The 20,211-nt window shown below is 42.7% G+C and overlaps 2 protein-coding genes across 3 annotated transcripts in view; one reads left to right on the forward strand and one right to left on the reverse strand.

Annotated features, from left to right (window-relative positions):
• The window catches only part of brpf3a (bromodomain and PHD finger containing, 3a), a 24,942-nt gene extending 14,550 nt beyond the window's left edge, over positions 1-10,392 (reverse strand). Inside the window, exons 1-7 of the mRNA XM_021609344.3 lie at positions 9,862-10,392; positions 2,463-3,966; positions 2,063-2,219; positions 1,832-1,963; positions 1,520-1,648; positions 1,080-1,392; positions 678-965 (exon numbers count right to left, since the gene is read on the reverse strand). Coding sequence (XP_021465019.2) covers positions 678-965; positions 1,080-1,392; positions 1,520-1,648; positions 1,832-1,963; positions 2,063-2,219; positions 2,463-3,952 — 2,509 coding nt within the window. The 5' untranslated portion in view covers positions 3,953-3,966; positions 9,862-10,392. The remainder of the gene's footprint in view (positions 1-677; positions 966-1,079; positions 1,393-1,519; positions 1,649-1,831; positions 1,964-2,062; positions 2,220-2,462; positions 3,967-9,861) is intronic.
• si:dkey-183j2.10 (glutamate receptor U1) lies at positions 5,560-20,177 on the forward strand. 2 transcript variants are annotated; one of them, XM_036983292.2, is made up of 11 exons: positions 5,560-5,697; positions 14,784-14,846; positions 14,961-15,081; positions 16,781-16,815; positions 16,962-17,141; positions 17,607-17,830; positions 17,947-18,044; positions 18,173-18,390; positions 18,567-18,786; positions 18,957-19,201; positions 19,351-20,177. In XM_036983292.2, exons 3-11 carry the CDS (start codon positions 15,012-15,014, stop codon positions 19,453-19,455), a joined length of 1,395 nt encoding a protein of 464 aa, XP_036839187.1. In that variant the 5' UTR covers positions 5,560-5,697; positions 14,784-14,846; positions 14,961-15,011; the 3' UTR covers positions 19,456-20,177. The 2 variants fall into 2 exon arrangements, with proteins under 2 accessions (XP_036839187.1, XP_021465024.1); XM_021609349.3 differs by lacking the exon at positions 5,560-5,697 and having other exon boundaries at positions 14,572-14,846.
• Positions 20,178-20,211: the final 34 nt, after the last annotated feature.

Here is a 20,211-nt window from a genome sequence, read left to right on the forward strand (position 1 = left end):
ATGCGAAGCAGTAATTGTTTCAAAACATCACCTGCCATGTCAATGATGTGTTGTGAAACAGTGTTGCCTGATGATGGCATTGTCTCTGTATAGTTTTTTTGGCCTATTCCCCCTGCAATGTCCCAGCCATATCCGCGGCAGCAGGAAGAATGAAGTCCTCCACAATAGAATGGGTCTTGCCTGTCCTAGCCACTCAGTAGCTCACCATATAAGACTCTTCTAGCCCCTTCTAATTAATGGTATCTGTTGCTTTCATACATGTCTTACTACTCGAAAGTCATCTTTATTCTCGCTCAAAATTGTCATGTTTTGTTTATAAATGTCTGCGCAAGAGTGAAGGTTTCCCACGAGAGAGTAACAGTTAATGTGATTGGATGTTGATTATTTGACGAGGCTACCTGTATTTGACATTGTGTTGTTATTTCGCTGAACACTAGATGGTTTAATAAATATTTTGCCAATGAAACGAGGCTACTCAGGTGAGAAAAAAAACCTCACCCAAATGTATAGCCCCGTTGGAAAATATAAATGTGAATCACATTTAGTTTGGGAATACCTGCTTCAGGGTAATAAAATCAGAATTGCACAACAACAAATCAATAATTTGACTAACACATAAATTCTAGAAAGATTAGTAGGGTTGGAAAGCAACAATAAAAGTAAATCTCTTCTCTTACCTGTCCCCGGGGTAGAGGCTGATGTTAAAGGGCCGTTCTCCACATTGCCCTTCTCTCCCTTTTCTTCTTCCCCCTCTTCCTCGACTTCTTCTTCTTTCCCATTGAGAGACTGTGAGCGCTGCTGCTTGTGTCCGATCGTGTTGATCTCCCTGCGCAACAGCCGGATGCGTTTGGTTCTCCCTCCACTGGAGCGCATGGACGTCACCATGTCCAGCTTCTCCAGCAGGGCCTTCAGCTGCTCCTCTGTGGACAGGTGGAGCCTGTTGTCTGGGTCCAGGAGAGAGTCCACTGTAGAGAGAACACAAAAAGAGGAGAAAGAGAAGAGAGACATGAGTTATGATTGTGAAACTTTATTCTCAGAACGCCATTCCACGGCCAACCCAACCTGTGAGCTGTGCTCACCGTCCTCCCAGGTGCATTGGTAGAAGCCGTGCATGTTGGGGAAGTCTGGGAGGTGCATGCCCGTGCTGGGGTCCAACCCGATGCTCTGGGCCTGTCTGTGGGCGTGGCGGAGGACGGCCCCTCCCACCTCCCGCAGATGCAGGGCGGCTCGGTGGAACGCGGTCTCCTTTGAGTTGTACCTCAGGCAGTTGGACACCATGAGGTTGAAGTCGCCCTCCAGGTCTGCAATGGAGCAGTAAGCATGGGCCTCCAGTTTGGCACGCATGCTGGACAAGTCCATGGGCTTGGAGATGAACTCCAGATAGTCCGGGACCTTCAATTAAAAACATACAAGTGAACAAACTTTTCAAGAAAGAAGCAGGTGAGAAAAGCATTGCTAGATGCTGAATTGTAAAGCAATGCAAAAAAAGACCAATCTAATCTTATCTAACTCTACTAACCTCTGCTAGATTCACAGGCTGAGAGAAGATCTGTGCCGTGTCCTTCTCCTGAAGCTGGTCGAGGGTGGAGCGCAGCAGTATTAACGCAGGGGTCAACTTCAGCTCCAGAGCAGCCTGTTGAAGTTTCATCTGGAGGGAGAATGAAAGAGGGGGAGAGAAAGAGGTCATATGAAAGGGTGCAGAGTAATTTAAGGAAAGCAATTAGACAGATACAGATTGTAAAAATGCAATATTTTCATACGTCATATGCAAATGGTAACTCATGATTATACAGTATGTAAAATCATGGCCTCCCCTGACTGACAAAAGTACCTGCTCTCTCTTTAGTCGCTCTCTCTTGCGAATGAGTTCCACCAGGAGCCGGGCTCTCTCCAGGTCCTGCCGCAACTTCTGCCAGTACCGTAGCTCCTCCCTTGCCGCACTAAGCTTCTCATCAGGCTCCCTCTGAACACATGCAAACACACATTTTACATTTCACTATCAACACAAGATCTATAATTGACATTAAGTCCCCCCCCCCCCCCCCCCCCGTATTTTCCTGACCTGCTCGGCAGTCTTGTGAGCCTGCAGATGCGAGTGCAGGCGCCGGATGAGAGGCATGCCGTTTCGGGATTGACGTTTCAGCAGCCAGTAGTTGTGAAGCCTCTGCATGAACTGGTTCTTCCTCTGGACAGCAACACCAGTGCAAATCTTGTTCAGCCTGTTCATGACATTGCAATAACTGTTATTCATATTTTGGCATCTTTCCACTGTATAGATAGTGTATTAATAGTTAGTACAAGGCAGTTGTACTGTTCCATTAAACATACATTATTATTACGCTATAAAAATGTGCTCTCTAAACTGAAGATCACTCAAAGCAAATATACCGGTAGTAAGAAGACAAAAGAGAAGAATTCTACTGGGAGTGTTGTGTTGGTAGAAAGGGTGTGGGAGGGCTGACCTGTGAGAGGGGATCTGAGGCACCAGCAGCACAGGCACAGCGGAGCGACGGGTCGTCTGACCTTTCTTCTTCTTCTGGCCCTTGGGAGTCTTTTTACTGGGTAGGGCCAAGGGGCTCTGAGTGTATGACCTTTGACCTCTGTTCCCCCTTCCTCCCACCAGCCTCCCCTCCACATCACCAGACCCATCTCGCCTTAACCCGACCGGGGAGTGATTCTCACAGAAGGCAGTTTTCTTTACAGAGAAGGTGGTTCCGTTGACCCCGGTCTCTCGGACCGGGTCGATCTTCATGAAGAGGCCAGCCTTCTGGGCACAGGTGACATGGAAGGCCCGGTAACAGTTGGCCTTGTGGCACTGGATGGACGCGCCCCAGCCTTTCTGCTTGCACAGGTGGCAGGTGAGCTTCCAACGGGCTGGGGGGATGTTGTTCACCCCCTCTACGGGTTCCAGGAACACCGTGTTGGCAAAGCACACCTCTGGGATCCATATGGCACAGACTACGTGGGCCCAGCGTCCATCACTAGTCTGTTTGAAGGCACCTCCCCGGTTGGGGCAGAGCACACAGTCCACGGGGCGCGAGGGGGACTGCAGACAGCAGCGGCACAGCCACTGGCCCTCAGGAATGTAGGGAACACCGTAACACTCCTGGTGGACGGCCAGGTTGCAGATGTCACAGAACAGGATGACGTTGCTATTGAGACACTCGTCGTCCAGGCAGACGCAGCAGAAGGCATCCTCGTCTATGGCACTCTGGGACAGGGCCTGGCTCCGTGACTCCAGGATGGACTCCCTCTCCAGACGGTCGATCAGCAGCTCAAAGGTATCCGGGGAGACGGAGGCGTGGCCATCAGACACCCTCTTTTGGTTGACCATCTCCAGCCAGGCCAGGTCCTCCTCGTCCATGTCGTACTCTGCCTCACAGTCCTGCTCCTCTCCTGACTTCTCTATGAACCGGTAGTAGGCCGCAGGGAGGGGAGGTGCGGCTGAAGGACACAGGGAGTCCAGCACGCGGAAGGTGGGCTCAGGGAGAGGGCTTTGGTGGGAAGGGTGCTGGTAAGGATCGGTTTGGCTTTGCGTGTGTTGCTGACCGCCAGAACGTCGGCTCAGGTGAGATGAGGTTTTGCTCTCCCTCCTGCGGCCCTTTGGGTTGGGAGGTTTGCGCCCTGGTCTGGCTCTGCTCTGGGTTTGTTCGCTGTTTTCTTTGTTACTGTTGCACTCAACAATGTCCTGAGCCATCATCTCGTCCTCTGTGATGACTGGCAGAGGGTCTGTGATGTTGATCCTGTGAAGCCTTCCATCCAGGTCCACCTCCACCATCTTCTGGGCCTGAGCATAGGTCAAAGTCTCTCTAGATGGAGATAGTTGCAGTCTATAGGGGGAAGGCGGCCGCGGCCGAACACTGGAGACCCTGCCCCTTCCCCTTCCCCGGCCCCGGCCCATCTCAAGCCCAACTTCTCCAGCACTGCATCCCCGCCTCCGCAGCCTCCTCATGGGGGTCTAGTTTCCTAGAATGGAGAGGGTGGAGTTATGCAAAAAAAAAAAGAGAAAACAAATCTGTTGTTCAATTCTGAATTGCACATTAAGTCAATAGAGGAACTAATTAGAAGGTATCCTTCACTTGAAATGTCATGAATGGTGATTACATAGCACATTAGGATAGAGAGACTATAACTTAGATGTATGTGAGATAAGGAAGACAACCCACCAGAGTAGATTTGAAACAGTCAAACACCAACTTATCAACATACAGTAGCTAATGCACTCACCAGTGCCAGCCTGCTGCAAGTTTGTGCAAGAGAGATTCACAGGAACATGCACATTACATTTTCTGGTCAAAATAGGGCAATTCAACGGTAATTGTACTGAGACTCAGATTTTTCATTTTTTAATTATTTATTTAACCTTTATTTAACTAGGCAAGTCAGTTAAGAACAAATTCTTATTTACAATGATGGCCTATCAAAAGGCCTCCTGCGGGGGACGGGGGCTGGGATTAAAAATAAATAATTCAATAAAAATATAGGACAAAACACACATCACGACAAGAAACACAACACAACACTACATAAAGAGACCTAAAGACAACAACATAGCAAGGCAGCAACACATGACAACACAGCATGGTAGCAACACAACATGACAACAACCTGGTAGCAACACAACATGACAGCAGCACAACATGGTAAACATTTCAAATGTATGCCAAACAAAAAAACATTAATTTCAAAGTATAACAAACCATACAACTCTGCAACTTTTACACTGACATTTTTACAAAAACATTTAATGGAAGAACTGTGCAGATGCAAAGTCTCGTAACAGAATTTCTGTAAATTCTCCCTTGCTTTTTACGTGACATATCTGCTCCGAGTTAAGATTCAATGATGTCTGCTATGACATGACACCCTGAGTTTGAAAACATATCTTTGGTAATTAAACTACAGCAAGTGAGGTGGATTTACACCCGGTAACAGAATTGCAGAAACGGAATGGGTTCAACATGGGTCCCTGATCTGTACTATACAGAAATACATAATTATGTATAGTTCATGGTGATTTATCCTAAATAGGTAAACAAACGTAGAAATATTTAATATCCTCCTTTGCATATTTGGGTATTATTCTACACATTGGCTATTATTTTAATGAGCTCCACGGCCAAACACCAAATTTGGTTGGTCCGGACGAAATCTGAACCAATCAGACCTATGTTTCACATGTTTGGAGATCAAAGTACAGCACAGTACAGAACAGTGGAATATAGTCAAGTAGAGTACAGTTCAATACCATACAGTAGAGTACAGTAAAGTATAGTTCAATACAAATAATTATAGTGTAACCTACCCATGCTTGTGTACAGTACAGAATTCTTCTCCACTCTATAGGACTGTACTATACTTTTCCTTACTGTACTGTGTTCTACTGTACTGTAATGTACTATACTACTTTCTTAACTGTACTGTGCTCTACTATACTCTACTGTCCAAACTTGTGAAAACTAGACATCTATGATTGGTTCAGATTTGTTTCGGACCAAATCTGAACCAATCACGGACATCTATGTTTGGGCCAAATCAAGGCCGGTCCAGACGTCTGATGTTGGATGTTGAAAACAAATGTTGAAATCAAGTTCAGGGTGGATTGACCAAATTTCAACTACTTGTCAACGTCCGTGGACGTCGGTGCTCAGTGGTTGAAAGGGCTGGTTACAGTAAATGGAAAGAGGGGCTCATGGGGTAAGTACCAGTAAGAAAAATGTATGTGAGTGAGTGGTTGTCCAGACTTTTCACACTCTTGCTTTGACCACCAGATGACAGAAAGAGAAAGAAAACAGTTCTGCTGAACATATGCCAGTGGAAGGGAGGACAGTAACAGGTCACCCAAATGTGGTGTGACTATTATGCTATTCCCATTGTAGCCAAATCAATTGCAGAAATTCCGTTAACAGTGTTTGGGGAAATTCTGTTACTGATTTAGTAACAGAATTGAGTTTAAATCACTTACTAAATCACTTACATAAACTAAATTTGTATTAGTAAAAACTGACTAATTGATACGTCTACTTTTACTTGTTACTTCTGTTCATTTTCTTTATCCTCCCTAATCATGAGGGAGAGAAATTTGAAATGATCTTAAAGATATGTGGGTTTTTGGTAAAGGATATTCAAGACACAAGGCAATGTTTCTTAAAAACTTACAGAAGGCTAAAAAAACATACACTAATCTAACTGTTGGTATTGGTTGGCTAGGGTATTTTTATTTATCTACGCAAGTCAGTTAAGAACAAATTCTTATTTTACAATGACAGCCTACCCCTCCCCTAACCTGGACAACACTGGGCCAATTGTGCGCCGCCCTATGGGACTCACTATCACGGCTAGTTGTGATACAGCCCGGGATCGAACCAGGGTCTGTAGTAACACCTCTAGCACTGAGATGCAGTGCCTTAGAATGCTGAGCCAATCTTTACTTCAAAATTGTGTTTCATTTCTAATACCTTTTAAGACTTTTTCTGGTCGATGTTTTCTAAGAAATCAAAGGCTTTAATTATTCCATTATAATTTTGGGGATTGAAAATGGTTGAACAATGCATAGTGTCTTCATACCCCTTGACTTATTCCACATTTGTTGCATTACAGCCTGAATTCAAAATGGATTTTAAAAATAATAATTCTCACCCATCTACACATAATAACCCATAATGACAAACTGAAAAAGTTTCTAGAAATGTTTGCTAATGTAATGCAAATGAAATATACTGAACAAATATATATGCAACAATTTCAACGATTTTACTGAGTTACAGGTCATATAAGGAAATCAGTCAAGTGAAATGAATTCATTAGGTCCTAATATATAGATTTCACATGTCTGGGCAGGGGTGTTGCCATGGAAGGGTCCGGGAGGGCATAGGCCCACCCACTGGGGAGCCAGGCCCACACACTGGGGAGCCAGGCCCAGCGAATCAGAATGAGTTTTTCCCCACAAAAGGGGATGTCGAGGTCCTGGGGTGACGTGGTTACACATGGCCTGCAGTTGTGAGGCCGGTTGGACGTACTGCCAAATTCTCTAAAACGACATTGGAGGTGGCTTATGGAAGAGAAATGGACATTCAATGCTCTGGCAACAGAGGGTTCCTGAGTGGTGCAGTGGTCAAAGGCACTGCATCACAGTGCTAGAGGCATAACTACAGACCCTGGTTCGATTCCAAGCTGTATCACAACCAGCTGTGATTGGGATCCCCACAGGGAGGTGTTGTTAGGGTTTGGCTGGGGTAGGCTGTCAGTAAAAATAAAAATTGTTCTTAACTGGCTTACCTACTTAAATAAGTTAAAACAGCTTTGGCAGACATTCCTGCAGTCAACATGCCAATTGCACGAGCTCTCAAAACCTGTGGAATTGTGTTATGTGACAAAAACTGCACATTTTAGAGTGGTGCACCAGTGTAATGATCATACTGTTTAATCAGCTTCTTGATATGTCACACCCATCAGATGGATGGATTATCTTGGCAAATTATGCTCACTAACAGGGACAAACAAATGTGTGCACAAAATTGGAGAGAAATAAGCTTTTTGTGCATACTGAACAATTCTGGGATCTTTTATTTCAGCTCATAAAACATGGGACCCATGCTTTACAGGTTGCATTTATATTTTATACAAGAATATCTCATTTACATAAGTACTCACACCCCTGAGTCAATACTTTGTGGAAGCACCTTTGACAGAGATTACAGCTGAGTCTTTCTGGGTCCAAGAGCTTTCCACACCGGAATTGTGCAACATTTGCCCATTATTATTTTCAAACTTCATCAAGCTCTGTCAAATTGTTTATTGATCATTGCTAGACAACCATTTTCAGGTCTTGCCCTAGATTTAAGTCAAACCTGTACTCAGGAACATTCACTGTCTTCTTGGTAAGCAACTCCAGTGTAGATTTGGCCTTGTGTTTTAGATTACTGTCCTGCTGAAAGGTGATTTCATCTCCCAGTGTCTGGTGGATAGCAAACTGAACCAGGTTTTTTCTCTAGGATTTTGCCTGTGCTTAGTTCCATTCGGTTTCTTTTTTTCTCCTGAAAAACTCTGCTGTCCTTAAATATGCTTGAAAATATGGAGAGTGGTACTCAGTAATGTGATGTATTGGATTTGCCTCGAACTTGACAATTTGTATTCAGGACAAAAAGTGAATTGCTTTGGCACATTTTTTGCAGTATTTCTTTCGTGCCTTGCTGCAAACAGGGTGTACGTTTTGGAATATTTGTATTCTGTACAGACTTCCTTTTAATTATGTCAGTTAGGTTAGTATTGTGAAGTAACTACAAATGTGTTGATCCATCTCAGTTTTAAAGTCACCCATTGGCCTTATGGTGAAATCCCTGAGTGGCATCCTTTCTCTCCGGCAGCGGAGTTAGGAAGGACACCTGTATCTTTGTAGTGACTGGGTGTTTTGATACACAATCCAAAGTGTAATTAATAACTTCACCATGCTCAAACATATATTCGATGTCCGCTTTTTTTATTTGCCCATCTACCAATAGGTGCCCTTTTTTGCAAGGCATTGGAAAACATCCCTGGCCTTTGTGGTTGAATCGGTGTTTGAAATTCACAGCTCGACTGAGGGACCTTACAGATAATTTAATGTGTGGGGTACAGAGATGAGGTAGTCATAAAAATAAAAAAAACTATTTCACACAGAGTGACCATGCAACTTGTGACTTGTTAAGCACATTTTTACTCATTTACTTATTTAGGCTTAACATAACAAAGGGGTCAAATACTTATTGACTCAAGACATTTCAGCTTTTCATTTTTATTAATTTGTAAAAATTTCGAAAAAACATAATTCCACATTGACATTATGGGGTATTGTGTGTGGGCCAGTGACAAAACATCTACATTTAATCCATTTTAAAATTCAGACCAACACAACAAAGTGTGGAAAAAGTCAAGGGGTGTGAATACTCTGAAGACAATATATATACCTTAAAGTCTAAGAGATAGACCCTTAGCTTTCATTTGACACCCAATTCGACATGCTCTTATGAACTTCACATGTTCGTGCTCCTGGGACCTTTCACATGGAAATGACCAATAGCCACAAAGCAGAAGAGACATTAGGCCTACTGATTTTACTACTGATTTGCAATCAAACAAATTATCACAGATTCATCTCATATCAGAAAAACACTAAAAGCAATTTGGTAGCTATTATAGTCACTGAGGTATGATTACGGAGCGGCAGGTAGCCTAGTGGTTAGAGCATTGGCCCAGTATCTAAAAGGTTGCTAGATCGAATCCCCGAGCTGACAAGGTAAAAATCTGTCGTTCTGCCCCTGAACAAGGCTGTTAACCCAATGTTCATTGTAAATAAGAATTTGTTAACTGACTTGCCTGGTTAAAAAAAATAAAAATGACAGCAGTTTCTATGCTACACATCTAACAGCCTAGTTTACATCCAATCACAGCTCGAGAATATTCCACACTTCTATATGTAACCAATCAACTGCTCGTATCTTCTATTTTTTTGCTCACATAGTTGGGTTGCAGGGCGCTAAACACCAAACCGACCCGACTGTCAGCCATTTTATCCATACAACATTTGCAGTCACTACTATTGTGAACTGATAAGCAACCTATAAAACAGTGGCACCATAACTGGGTTAACACGGTCCATAAGTACAAGTATCATTTCGGCTAGAATGCCGCAATGTGTGTCCTCGTATGTGTACGCAGGCTACTGACCCTTCAAACACAACTCTAACGCTAGCTAACGTTTTAACAAACTAACGTTACTATTTGATGGCTAGCTTGCACAGGGCACATTTAGCTCGACATGACGAGCGCCATATTTTATAAAGCAAAAACAAACAAGTCAGCCAAAATGTCGGAAGTGTTTACCTTGTTTAACGTGATCCTATGGCATGCGCGAGCCAGAGAAAGATAACGTTAGCTAACTAACGTTGAAATACGACCGACATGCTAGTAACAAGCTATGCCATTGCTACCCGGTAATTTCAGGGGCGACAGCGTCATCTTCAGCACTTCAGTCCTCCATGGTGACTTCGGACAAAATGCTCAAACTCGACCTGCTTACATATCTGTGATTTAGACGTCTTCAACTTGAAATGGCTACTCTAAATGGCACATACAATAACGTAAGATGTGTCAGATTGATGTAGCTAGCTAGCTACCTTGGGATGTAGCTAGATATTCAGTCAAGATGGCTTGAAAAAAAACGCCCCTTTGGAGAAAAAAAAAAACTAGCACAGCCTAATTTTACCTCGTACACTACGCGCGTTCGATTATGATTGGCCAACACAGAAACCCCATTGCATCGAGTTGGAACGGGACAACACATTATCGCAAAGCGTTGAGAAAAACTACTCGACCTCTCTTTTGCGCGCCTTGTCTTCATTATCGACGGACAACAGTATTTGACACCTGTTACATTCAGTTCAGTCCACACACGGTGCTGCTTAGAAGTTGTATTCCTTTTAATAGATACGGTTAAATAGGTGAACAAGGTGCACAATGTAGGCTTTGCCTATTTATAGGTTATTTCTGCATAGTTTCTGAACTTGTCACAATGTATTCCATATACAAAAAAAATAGACAGATTTCGTGAAGGGGGTAATATCTGCAGGCAAGAGTTTGAAACTTAAGAATAATAGCGGTATGCAACTGAACCAGCCAGCTCCATTCACTGTTTATACTATAAACATTCCCACCCTCTTTCGTTTGTTAATTTAACAACAAAAAACATGTGCCCCTTTCTTTTCTTTATTCTTTGTTCTCCATACCATAGAAGCCCATTCCCGCCACAAAATAAAATATATCTGACCACTAGTTAAAAGGAAAGGGAAGGGGGGATACCTAGTCAGTTGTCCAACTGAATGTATTCAACTGAAACGTGTTTTCCGCATTTAACCCAACCTCTCTGAATCAGAGAGATCCGGGGGGATGCCTTAATCGACATCCACGTCTTAGTTATGAGATAGTAAGGTATGAGCAGTGTTGTAGTAAAAAAAAGTAAAACATACTTTAAAGCACTACTTAAGTCGTTTTTTGGTGTATCTGTACTTTACTTTACTATTTATATTTTTGACAACTTTTATTTCAACTTAAAAATCAAATCAACATGGTTAGCAGATGTTATTGCAAGTGTAGCGAAATGCTTGTGCTTCCAGTTCTGACAATGCAGCAATATCTAACAAGTAATATCTAAGAATTCCACCACAACTACCTTATACACACAAATCTAAGTAAAGGAATGGAATAAGAATATATAAATATACATTTATGGATGAGCAATGTCAGAGCGACATAGGCTAAGATGCAATAGATGGAATAGAATACAGTATATACATATGGGATGAGTAATGCAAGATACAGTGCCTTGCGAAAGTATTCGGCCCCCTTGAACTTTGCGACCTTTTGCCACATTTCAGGCTTCAAACATAAAGATATAAAACTGTATTTTTTTTGTGAAGAATCAACAACAAGTGGGACACAATCATGAAGTGGAACGACATTGGATATTTCAAACTTTTTTAACAAATCAAAAACTGAAAAATTGGGCGTGCAAAATTATTCAGCCCCCTTAAGTTAATACTTTGTAGCGCCACCTTTTGCTGCGATTACAGCTGTAAGTCGCTTGGGGTATGTCTCTATCAGTTTTGCACATCGAGAGACTGACATTTTTTCCCATTCCTCCTTGCAAAACAGCTTGAGCTCAGTGAGGTTGGATGGAGAGCATTTGTGAACAGCAGTTTTCAGTTCTTTCCACAGATTCTCGATTGGATTCAGGTCTGGACTTTGACTTGGCCATTCTGACACCTGGATATGTTTATTTTTGAACCATTCCATTGTAGATTTTGCTTTATGTTTTGGATCATTGTCTTGTTGGAAGACAAATCTCCGTCCCAGTCTCAGGTCTTTTGCAGACTCCATCAGGTTTTCTTCCAGAATGGTCCTGTATTTGGCTCCATCCATCTTCCCATCAATTGTAACCATCTTCCCTGTCCCTGCTGAAGAAAAGCAGGCCCAAACCATGATGCTGCCACCACCATGTTTGACAGTGGGGGTGGTGTGTTCAGCTGTGTTGCTTTTACGCCAAACATAACGTTTTGCATTGTTGCCAAAAAGTTCAATTTTGGTTTCATCTGACCAGAGCACCTTCTTCCACATGTTTGGTGTGTCTCCTAGGTGGCTTGTGGCAAACTTTAAACAACACTTTTTATGGATATCTTTAAGAAATGGCTTTCTTCTTGCCACTCTTCCATAAAGGCCAGATTTGTGCAATATACGACTGATTGTTGTCCTATGGACAGAGTCTCCCACCTCAGCTGTAGATCTCTGCAGTTCATCCAGAGTGATCATGGGCCTCTTGGCTGCATCTCTGATCAGTCTTCTCCTTGTATGAGCTGAAAGTTTAGAGGGACGGACAGGTTTTGGTAGATTTGCAGTGGTCTGATACTCCTTCCATTTCAATATTATCGCTTTCACAGTGCTCCTTGGGATGTTTAAAGCTTGGGAAATATTTTTGTATCCAAATCCGGCTTTAAACTTCTTCACAACAGTATCTCGGACCTGCCTGGTGTGTCCCTTGTTCTTCATGATGCTCTCTGCGCTTTTAACGGACCTCTGAGACGATCACAGTGCAGGTGCATTTATACGGAGACTTGCTTACACACAGGTGGATTGTATTTATCATCATTAGTCATTTAGGTCAACATTGGATCATTCAGAGATCCTCACTGAACTTCTGGAGAGAGTTTGCTGCACTGAAAGTAAAGGGGCTAAATAATTTTGCACGCCCAATTTTTCAGTTTTTGATTTGTTAAAAAAGTTGGAAATATCCAATAAATGTTGTTCCACTTCATGATTGTGTCCCACTTGTTGTTGATTCTTCACAAAAAAATACAGTTTTATATCTTTATGTTTGAAGCCTGAAATGTGGCAAAAGGTCGCAAAGTTCAAGGGGGCCGAATACTTTCGCAAGGCACTGTATGTAAACATTATTAAAGTGGCATTAAAGTGACTAGTGTTCCATTTATTAAAGTGGCCAATGATTTCAAGTCTGTATGTAGGCAGCAGCCTCTGTGCTAGTGATGGCTGTTTATCAGTCTGATGGCCTTGCGATAGAAGCTGTTTTTCAGTCTCTCCGTCCCAGCTTTGATGCACCTCGCCTTCTGGATGGTAGCGGCGTGAACAGGTAGTGGCTCGGGTGGTTGGTACTTCACTACATTCCTAAAGACAATTACGTACTTTTTACTCCATACATTTTCCCTGACACCCAAAAGTACTCGTCACGTTTTGCCCGCTTAGCAGGACAAGAAAATTGTCCAATTCACGCACTTATAAAGAGAACATCCTTGGTCATCCCTACTGCCTCTGATCTCACTGACTCACGAAACACAAATGCTTCAATTGTAAATTATGTCTGAGTGTTGGAGTGTGCCCCTGGCTATCCGTAAATTAAAAATATTTGCTTAATATAAGGAATTTGAAACAATTTATACTTTAAATGTTTTATTTTGATACTTAAGTATATTTAAAACAAATTACTTTTAGACTTTTACTCAAGTAGTATTTTACTGAGTGACTTTCACTTTAGTCATTTTCTATTAATGTATCTTTACTTTTACTCAAGTATGACAATTGGGTACTTTTTTCACCACTGATTATGAGATAGTAAGTCATTATTATAAAATATGTAAGTCACAATTATGAGATAGCAAGTCTTTATTATGAGATAGTAAGTCATAATAATGAGATACTAAGTCATAATTGTGAGATAGTAAGTCTGGATCCTGGACATTTAACAGTCCTGCTACCATCCAGAAGGCGAGGTCAGTACAGGTGCATCAAAGCTGGGACCGAGCAAGGCCATCAGACTGTTATGTCAATGGAATATTCATTATTTTTAATACATTTGCTAAAAATTCTAAACCTGTTTTTACTTTGTCATTATAGGGTATAGATTTATGAGGGGGGGAAAACAATTGAATCCATTTGAGAATAATGCTGTAATTTAACAAAATGTGGAAAAAGCCAAGGGGTCTGAATACTTTTTGAAGACATATCTGTAACGGCTTTCTTCCTGGGAAGGAGAGGCGGACCAAAATGCAGCGTGGTTATAGTTCATGTTTTTTAATAAGAAAACTAAACATGAACATAATACAAAACAATAAACCGAAACAGTCCTAACTGGTGCAGAAAACACTAAGACAGGAAACAACCACCCACAGAACCCAACACAAAACAGGCTACCTAAATATGGTTCCCAATCAGAGACAATCACTAACACCTGCCTCTGATTGAGAACCATATCAGGCCAAACATAGAAATAGACAAACTAGACACACAACATAGAATGCCCACCCAGCTCACGTCCCGACCAACACTAAAACAAGGAAAACACCCAAGAACTATGGTCAGAACGTGACAATATCTCATAATTTACTTAATATCTCATAATTGTGACTTACTATCTCATACCTCGTAGTCAGATTTTCTTTTTTTTTGTGTGTGTCAGGAACGAGCTTCCATACTCTACTCCCCAGCTGGTTTATAGCCTATATATAGCCTTGCTCTGTAAGAAGGTGTAAATCTGAGGTGATCATCCAACCAGCAAGCAATTGGGAAGATACCATTAGTTATAGAAACACAGGCATTTGAATCTTCCAAACATGTTGTTAAGTGACACAGTCACAGGGGACAAACTCATTCTCCACCCACAAAAAAGTCCATTGGCTGTTTTAGCAGCTCTGTTGTGCTGGGATGAATTTTTCTCATCATCATTTGCCCTCGTTCATCAGGATCAGTCTATAGCTGGAAGCCTCAACACAGCCGACTCACTTTACAGCTAACAATCTTATCAGGTATGGAAGATCTCTTTCATTTGTGTATTGTCATAGCTTCATAACTACTGTATTTTTAGTCCACTGTTCAATTTGAGTATGACATTGGCTTCTTTTGTTCTCTGAATTGAATAGTTTGTGAAATCACGTTGATACCACGACATCATTAGGATCAGAGGTGAAACCATGAGGGTGCTGTTGGGTGTCATCCTGTGCACCATGGTGCTTCTACTGCCCCTAAGGAGCTGTGCTGCGGGTAATATACTGTTTAATGTACATCTTACTGTGCTCATAAATCCAGTTCATTCTTTGTCTGTTTGTCGGTCACGAAAGCAAGCAAAACTGTGTAAAACAGGAATCTTGACGTGCATGAGATTCACCATAACCTGGTCCAAACGCTGTTATCGTCAAGCCAAACAATCGGGCCTCAAAGCAATCTTCAATTCTAAACGTTCTTTCGTTTAATGACCACTAATGAGCTTGAGAATAAAATAGAGGATTTGTTTGGTATGACAATGAGTGACAAGGAGTTGGCATCAGGGGCAGACATAGTAATTAGGGGGCCCATTTCAAATTCTGTTGAGGGCCCTTCTAACAGCCCTATACATTTACTGCTGGATTGTTATTATTATCCACCAATTAAAATGTTCATAGATAGGTTTTATAAATCTGTTGAATTAGTGACTTACTGAAATCTGCGTAAATCAGTCAGTCAGTGGACGGGGACCCTTGGGTAGCTGGGGTCCATTTAATTTGAAATCTATGAAACACAGCTCAGTCCAACTCTGATTGGCATGATAACAGAAACAGACTGCCGCTCAAACTAAATTCCCGAAAAAACATGAGAAAATGTAAAATGACAAAATGTAGACGTTTTTCTTTAGCTATTTGACCAGTCGATGCGCTTGTGTTGGCAGCGTGGCAGTGTATATGCTTATTTTGGTGCCAGACTCCTCGTGTTCTCTCTGCTTGACAAGTTATGAATGAGGAGACTGTCAGCTGGGCATGGCATCAAAGTGAGGGGCCGCATCCTGTCTGGCATACACGCACCACTCTGACAGAAAAAGAAGCGAGCCAGCTGACATGCTCACAAAAATGGTAATAAATCAATTCAATGCAACGAACAAGGAGCCTTGTGTTCAAATGTGGCCAAAAAGTGACAGGGCCCTTGAAGAGCTTGTATGGGTGTCATATTTTGAATAGGACGAGCTGATGTGTGTCAGGACCTCCCTATGGTTTTGAGGGAGCCCTGTGGCCTTAGCCTGAATCAAGGCTTTTGAGGCTTACTCTGACTGCCGTCCTACCCCATAGTGCCATGTCTTTGTGATGGCTTGAAATAACTCACAAACTGGAATATGGCTGTAAATAGATCTTAACGGTTTTGAACACTTTCAAGTGGGAAAGGAGAGTGGCCAGCTCTCTGGGATGCCGGAAACCAGTTGTGATGACTAAGAAGGCATCAATGCACCCCCATGTTTACCTCTCACTATCTGCAAAGGGGTCACCGACTCAGGGTATAAGGGCTAAAGATGGCCACAGCACAAAGAGCTCTTTGAATCCGCCGGCTACATTTGGAAGGCACTCCAATTGCACTCCAAATGAAAGAAAAAGATTTGTGAATTAGGGATGTCAAGCCAGTGGGACCGGAAAGACGCTTTGGCAATGCTTCAATGCCGACGGAGAAGGTCTGCCAGAGCCCTCTCCCCTCTCTGTTCAGTGTGTAAGCATGCACGCTGTTGTCCTCCTGTGTATATGCCTTTATTCAATTGATGTGTCGATGTACTTAGAAAGCACTCACAATGCTGACGCTGTTGGAGATGCTGTGAATCATAAGTGATTCACCTAAGAATGTCATTGTTCAAATGCAACTTCAAGTAGTTTATCTTCCTCTTTGATTTGGATGCGGGTGAATCAGGGTAACCTCTATATCTCGCTAATATCTATTTCTCCTTTAGCAATGCGACCAGACTTGACAATCACTACAATAAAGGTAATTAAAGGGCGCATTTCTCTGTCACTCTATACTGTATTGACTGCAAGCATTTTCTACTCCATTTCAACCCATTTGCTGCTGTATAAACAAGATTTGATGACGATTCAGAAGTCAGAATCGTTCTTCTGTGCCTCACCCTTCAGCAAGATCCATACACCATGTCCAAAGGCTCTCAGATGGAAGGTTACTGCATGGACCTGCTGTCTGAACTGGCCAAGAAACTGGACTTCAAGTACAACGTGCACCTGGTGAAAGATGGGTCCTATGGCAGGCAGGATGAGACTGGGGCCTGGAACGGGATGATCGGAGAGGTGGTGAGAAAGGTGAGCAAAGCAAACTTTTTCATAGATTAGTGACTACAGTGCAGAACATCTGCTCCCATTTCTGCTTACGATTGACACTGTCCATTCCAATGTGTCCATAACCATGCGGGAAGTTACTCATGAATGTGAACATTTTAAAATGTGATGATCTAGTTTCGTTGTTGGGGTTTGAACACTTGATCGATGTATATATCGTAGAAGAGTGTAATTGTTTTTAGGACAGCTGTTTTTAGCCAAGACGTTTGGGTTTTCAATGTGCAATGTTTTTGTTGTACTGTATGTGTGTTTATGGTTTTGTTTAATGTTGTGTTAGTGTATGTAAATGGTTTTGTCTGAAACGTCGTTCCCTCTGCTGCTGGACCAGGTCTCTCTTGGAAAAGAGGTTATCTCAACGAGAAAAAACCTGTATAAAGAAATGTAAAAAAGCAAATGTAAAAATATAAATCTATATTCTTATCCCTGTAGGAGGCAGACCTGGCGATTGCTCCTCTGACCCTCACTGCTGCCCGGGAGAAGGTTGTGGGGATGACCAAACCCTTCATGCAGACAGGAATCAGCATTCTCCTGAGGAAAGACATCTCAGAAGAGGCTGGCATCTTTGACTTCCTGACCCCCTTCTCAGTAGAGACCTGGGTGGGGATCCTTGCTGCGTACCTGGGGACTGCTGTCTCCATCTGTGTAGTAGCCAGGTGAATTATGTTGTGAGGAAGTTTCATCAGAAAATACATTTATCATGTACTGAGTCTGGCTGGAACCTTTTGCAAGTATAATTTAAAAACTGTTAAACAAACATTTTCCAACACAGACTCAGCCCATGTGAGTGGAGTCAACCCCAGACTGAGGAAAACAGCTTTACTTTCAGCCACAGTTTGTGGTACACTGCTGGAGCCCTCACTCTACAGGGTAACTAACAGGGATTTAACCAGGCATTTCAACCAATAGAGTACCTGCACCAAAACAACAACACAAGAGCTGTGTATGGTCTGTGTGGTTTGGTGTTCTGATTTAGTATTGCTTCTTCTTATTCTCAGGTGCCGGTCCACACCCCAAAGCTTTATCAGGACGCATAATATGCTGCACCTGGTGGTTGTTTGGTCTGGTCCTCTTGGCTTGCTATTTCTCCAACCTCAGCACATCTCAGGGCTCAGACTCCAATCAGCTGATGGTGAAAGGGTTTGAGGACTTGGCCAACCAGCAAGGGATTGAGTATGGGACCCTGTCTGGCTCCTCCACACTTGCCTTCTTCAAGGTGAGGCCAGTGCACCCTGCCACACCCCATCCCCTGGTATCCCCTTCTTTTCCCCTTCGCTCTTTGCCCTCAAATGATTGGGCTCACGTGTCAGTGTCTCCGTTCTGTCAGTCCTCTCAGCGGCACGCTGACGCTCTCTTCCTCTCTGTCTGTGGTTTTTCTTTTCCTTGGTGTAGAACTCTAATAACCCAACCTACCGCAGGATCTACGAGCACATGGAGAGAGCCAAGAGTTTTGTGTCATCAATGGATGAGGGTGTTCGCCGGGCAAAGGAGGGCAACTTTGCCTTCATTGGAGAGTCTGTGTCACTGGACTTGGTGGCGGCTCGTCACTGTGAGCTGGTCCGTGTCCATGAGGTCATCGGCATGAGAGGGTACAGCATCGCAGGCACCCTGGGTGAGCCACATGTCTAGGGAGTGAGATATCATACGGCAAAACACATTGACTGGAACCTCTGAACTTTATTTATACGTGATAATGTTCTTACACTCACCGTACTCATGCGACACAAATACTTTCTCGAACAAGCCAGCTGATGTGCAAATGGTACTGTCTGTGTCATCCAGGCTCTCCCATGCTGAAGAACCTCAGTGTGGCCATCCTGGAGCTGAGTGAGGCAGGAGAGCTGGCTTACCTGCGCAGTAAGTGGTGGGCCAGCAGCTGCATGGCAGACGCAGCCAAGGCCTCCCCCTTCCAGCCCCACAGCCTGAAGGGCATGTTCCTGGTGCTTGCTCTGGGCCTGGGGCTAGGGGTGCTGCTGGCTGTCCTGGAGCTCACCACCAAGTCCCGGAGCAATGCCAGGGAGCAGAGGGTGAGCAACACATATGCACACACTCACACACGGTCTAACACTGGGTTTTAATGAAGAGTGGTGGTTTGTGGGAATATTCCATATGAATAGATAAGCAGATTTGCCTGGTCAAGATTGCTCTACACATCGCTCCAATTTGCTCCCCACAGAAATCCTATTGCACAGTGTTGTCTGATGAACTGAGTCAGCGCTTGAGGACCACCGCCACCAACCAGAAGAGGAGCCAGGAAACCACAGACAAAGACAAAGCATGAGTAGAAATGATAGTAGATACTCCATTATATATGGCCTAACAAAGCATTTGTCACTATGCAGGTCTTGACATGAGTTTTGTTCTAGATACTTTTTTTTTTTAACCACAAAGAAACACTGTGTATCAGATATGCTTGCAGACTATTTCCAGGCTGTTATATGACATGTGTTAGTTAACAGAGTAATAAATAGCGTACTGGAGAGGTGGAGTAAATTAACAATTCTACAGTATTATTATGTTGAAGATATTTTATTGAGAAAAAAAACATGTATATCTACTGTTACAAATAATTTCATGTGTAGTGATTTAGAAAGATTTAAGAGCGGTGCAAAAATAGAAATGAAACCTGAAGGTCCAAGTCAAGTCATCTTGTAAATTAGGAAAAATCATCACTTTCAAAGAGTTTACATTTCAGTACTTTTGGTCAGCACAAATACTGAGAGCAATATATTACTGTTATTAATGAAATTATGCAGTACATTCGTTTTAAAGTAGATCATACATTTACATATTATAGATACCAAGTATACTGAACTGTTTTTGTACAATTGGCAGCACACATTTCGCACATTCGTTTCAAACCTATAAAACCGTCTGTTCACTTACATAACATGTTTTGTCATTATAGAACTCAACACATTTTTTTAAAAAGCATTATGTCATAGAACGATGTTGATGTGAAAGTTACGGCATATCTTTCAATAAAACCAGTCTAGTAATGAATGCATGTTCCATTCTGTTCCGTTCAGAACGATTC

Source organism: Oncorhynchus mykiss, chromosome 7 (assembly GCF_057628025.1).
Source record: "Oncorhynchus mykiss isolate SJ-2025 chromosome 7, ASM5762802v1, whole genome shotgun sequence".
Taxonomy (NCBI): Eukaryota; Metazoa; Chordata; class Actinopteri; order Salmoniformes; family Salmonidae; genus Oncorhynchus; species Oncorhynchus mykiss.

What these genes read in the sequence shown, in the direction of transcription:
- si:dkey-183j2.10 (XM_036983292.2), top strand. Translation starts at nt 15,012, where the DNA reads ATGAGGGTGCTGTTGGGTGTCATCCTGTGCACCATGGTGCTTCTACTG. An exon ending in CCTAAGGAGCTGTGCTGCGG is followed by an intron (nt 15,082 to 16,780) that starts GTAATATACTGT and finishes TTTCTCCTTTAG; the next exon opens with CAATGCGACCAGACTTGACA. An exon ending in CCACACTTGCCTTCTTCAAG is followed by an intron (nt 18,391 to 18,566) that starts GTGAGGCCAGTG and finishes TCCTTGGTGTAG; the next exon opens with AACTCTAATAACCCAACCTA.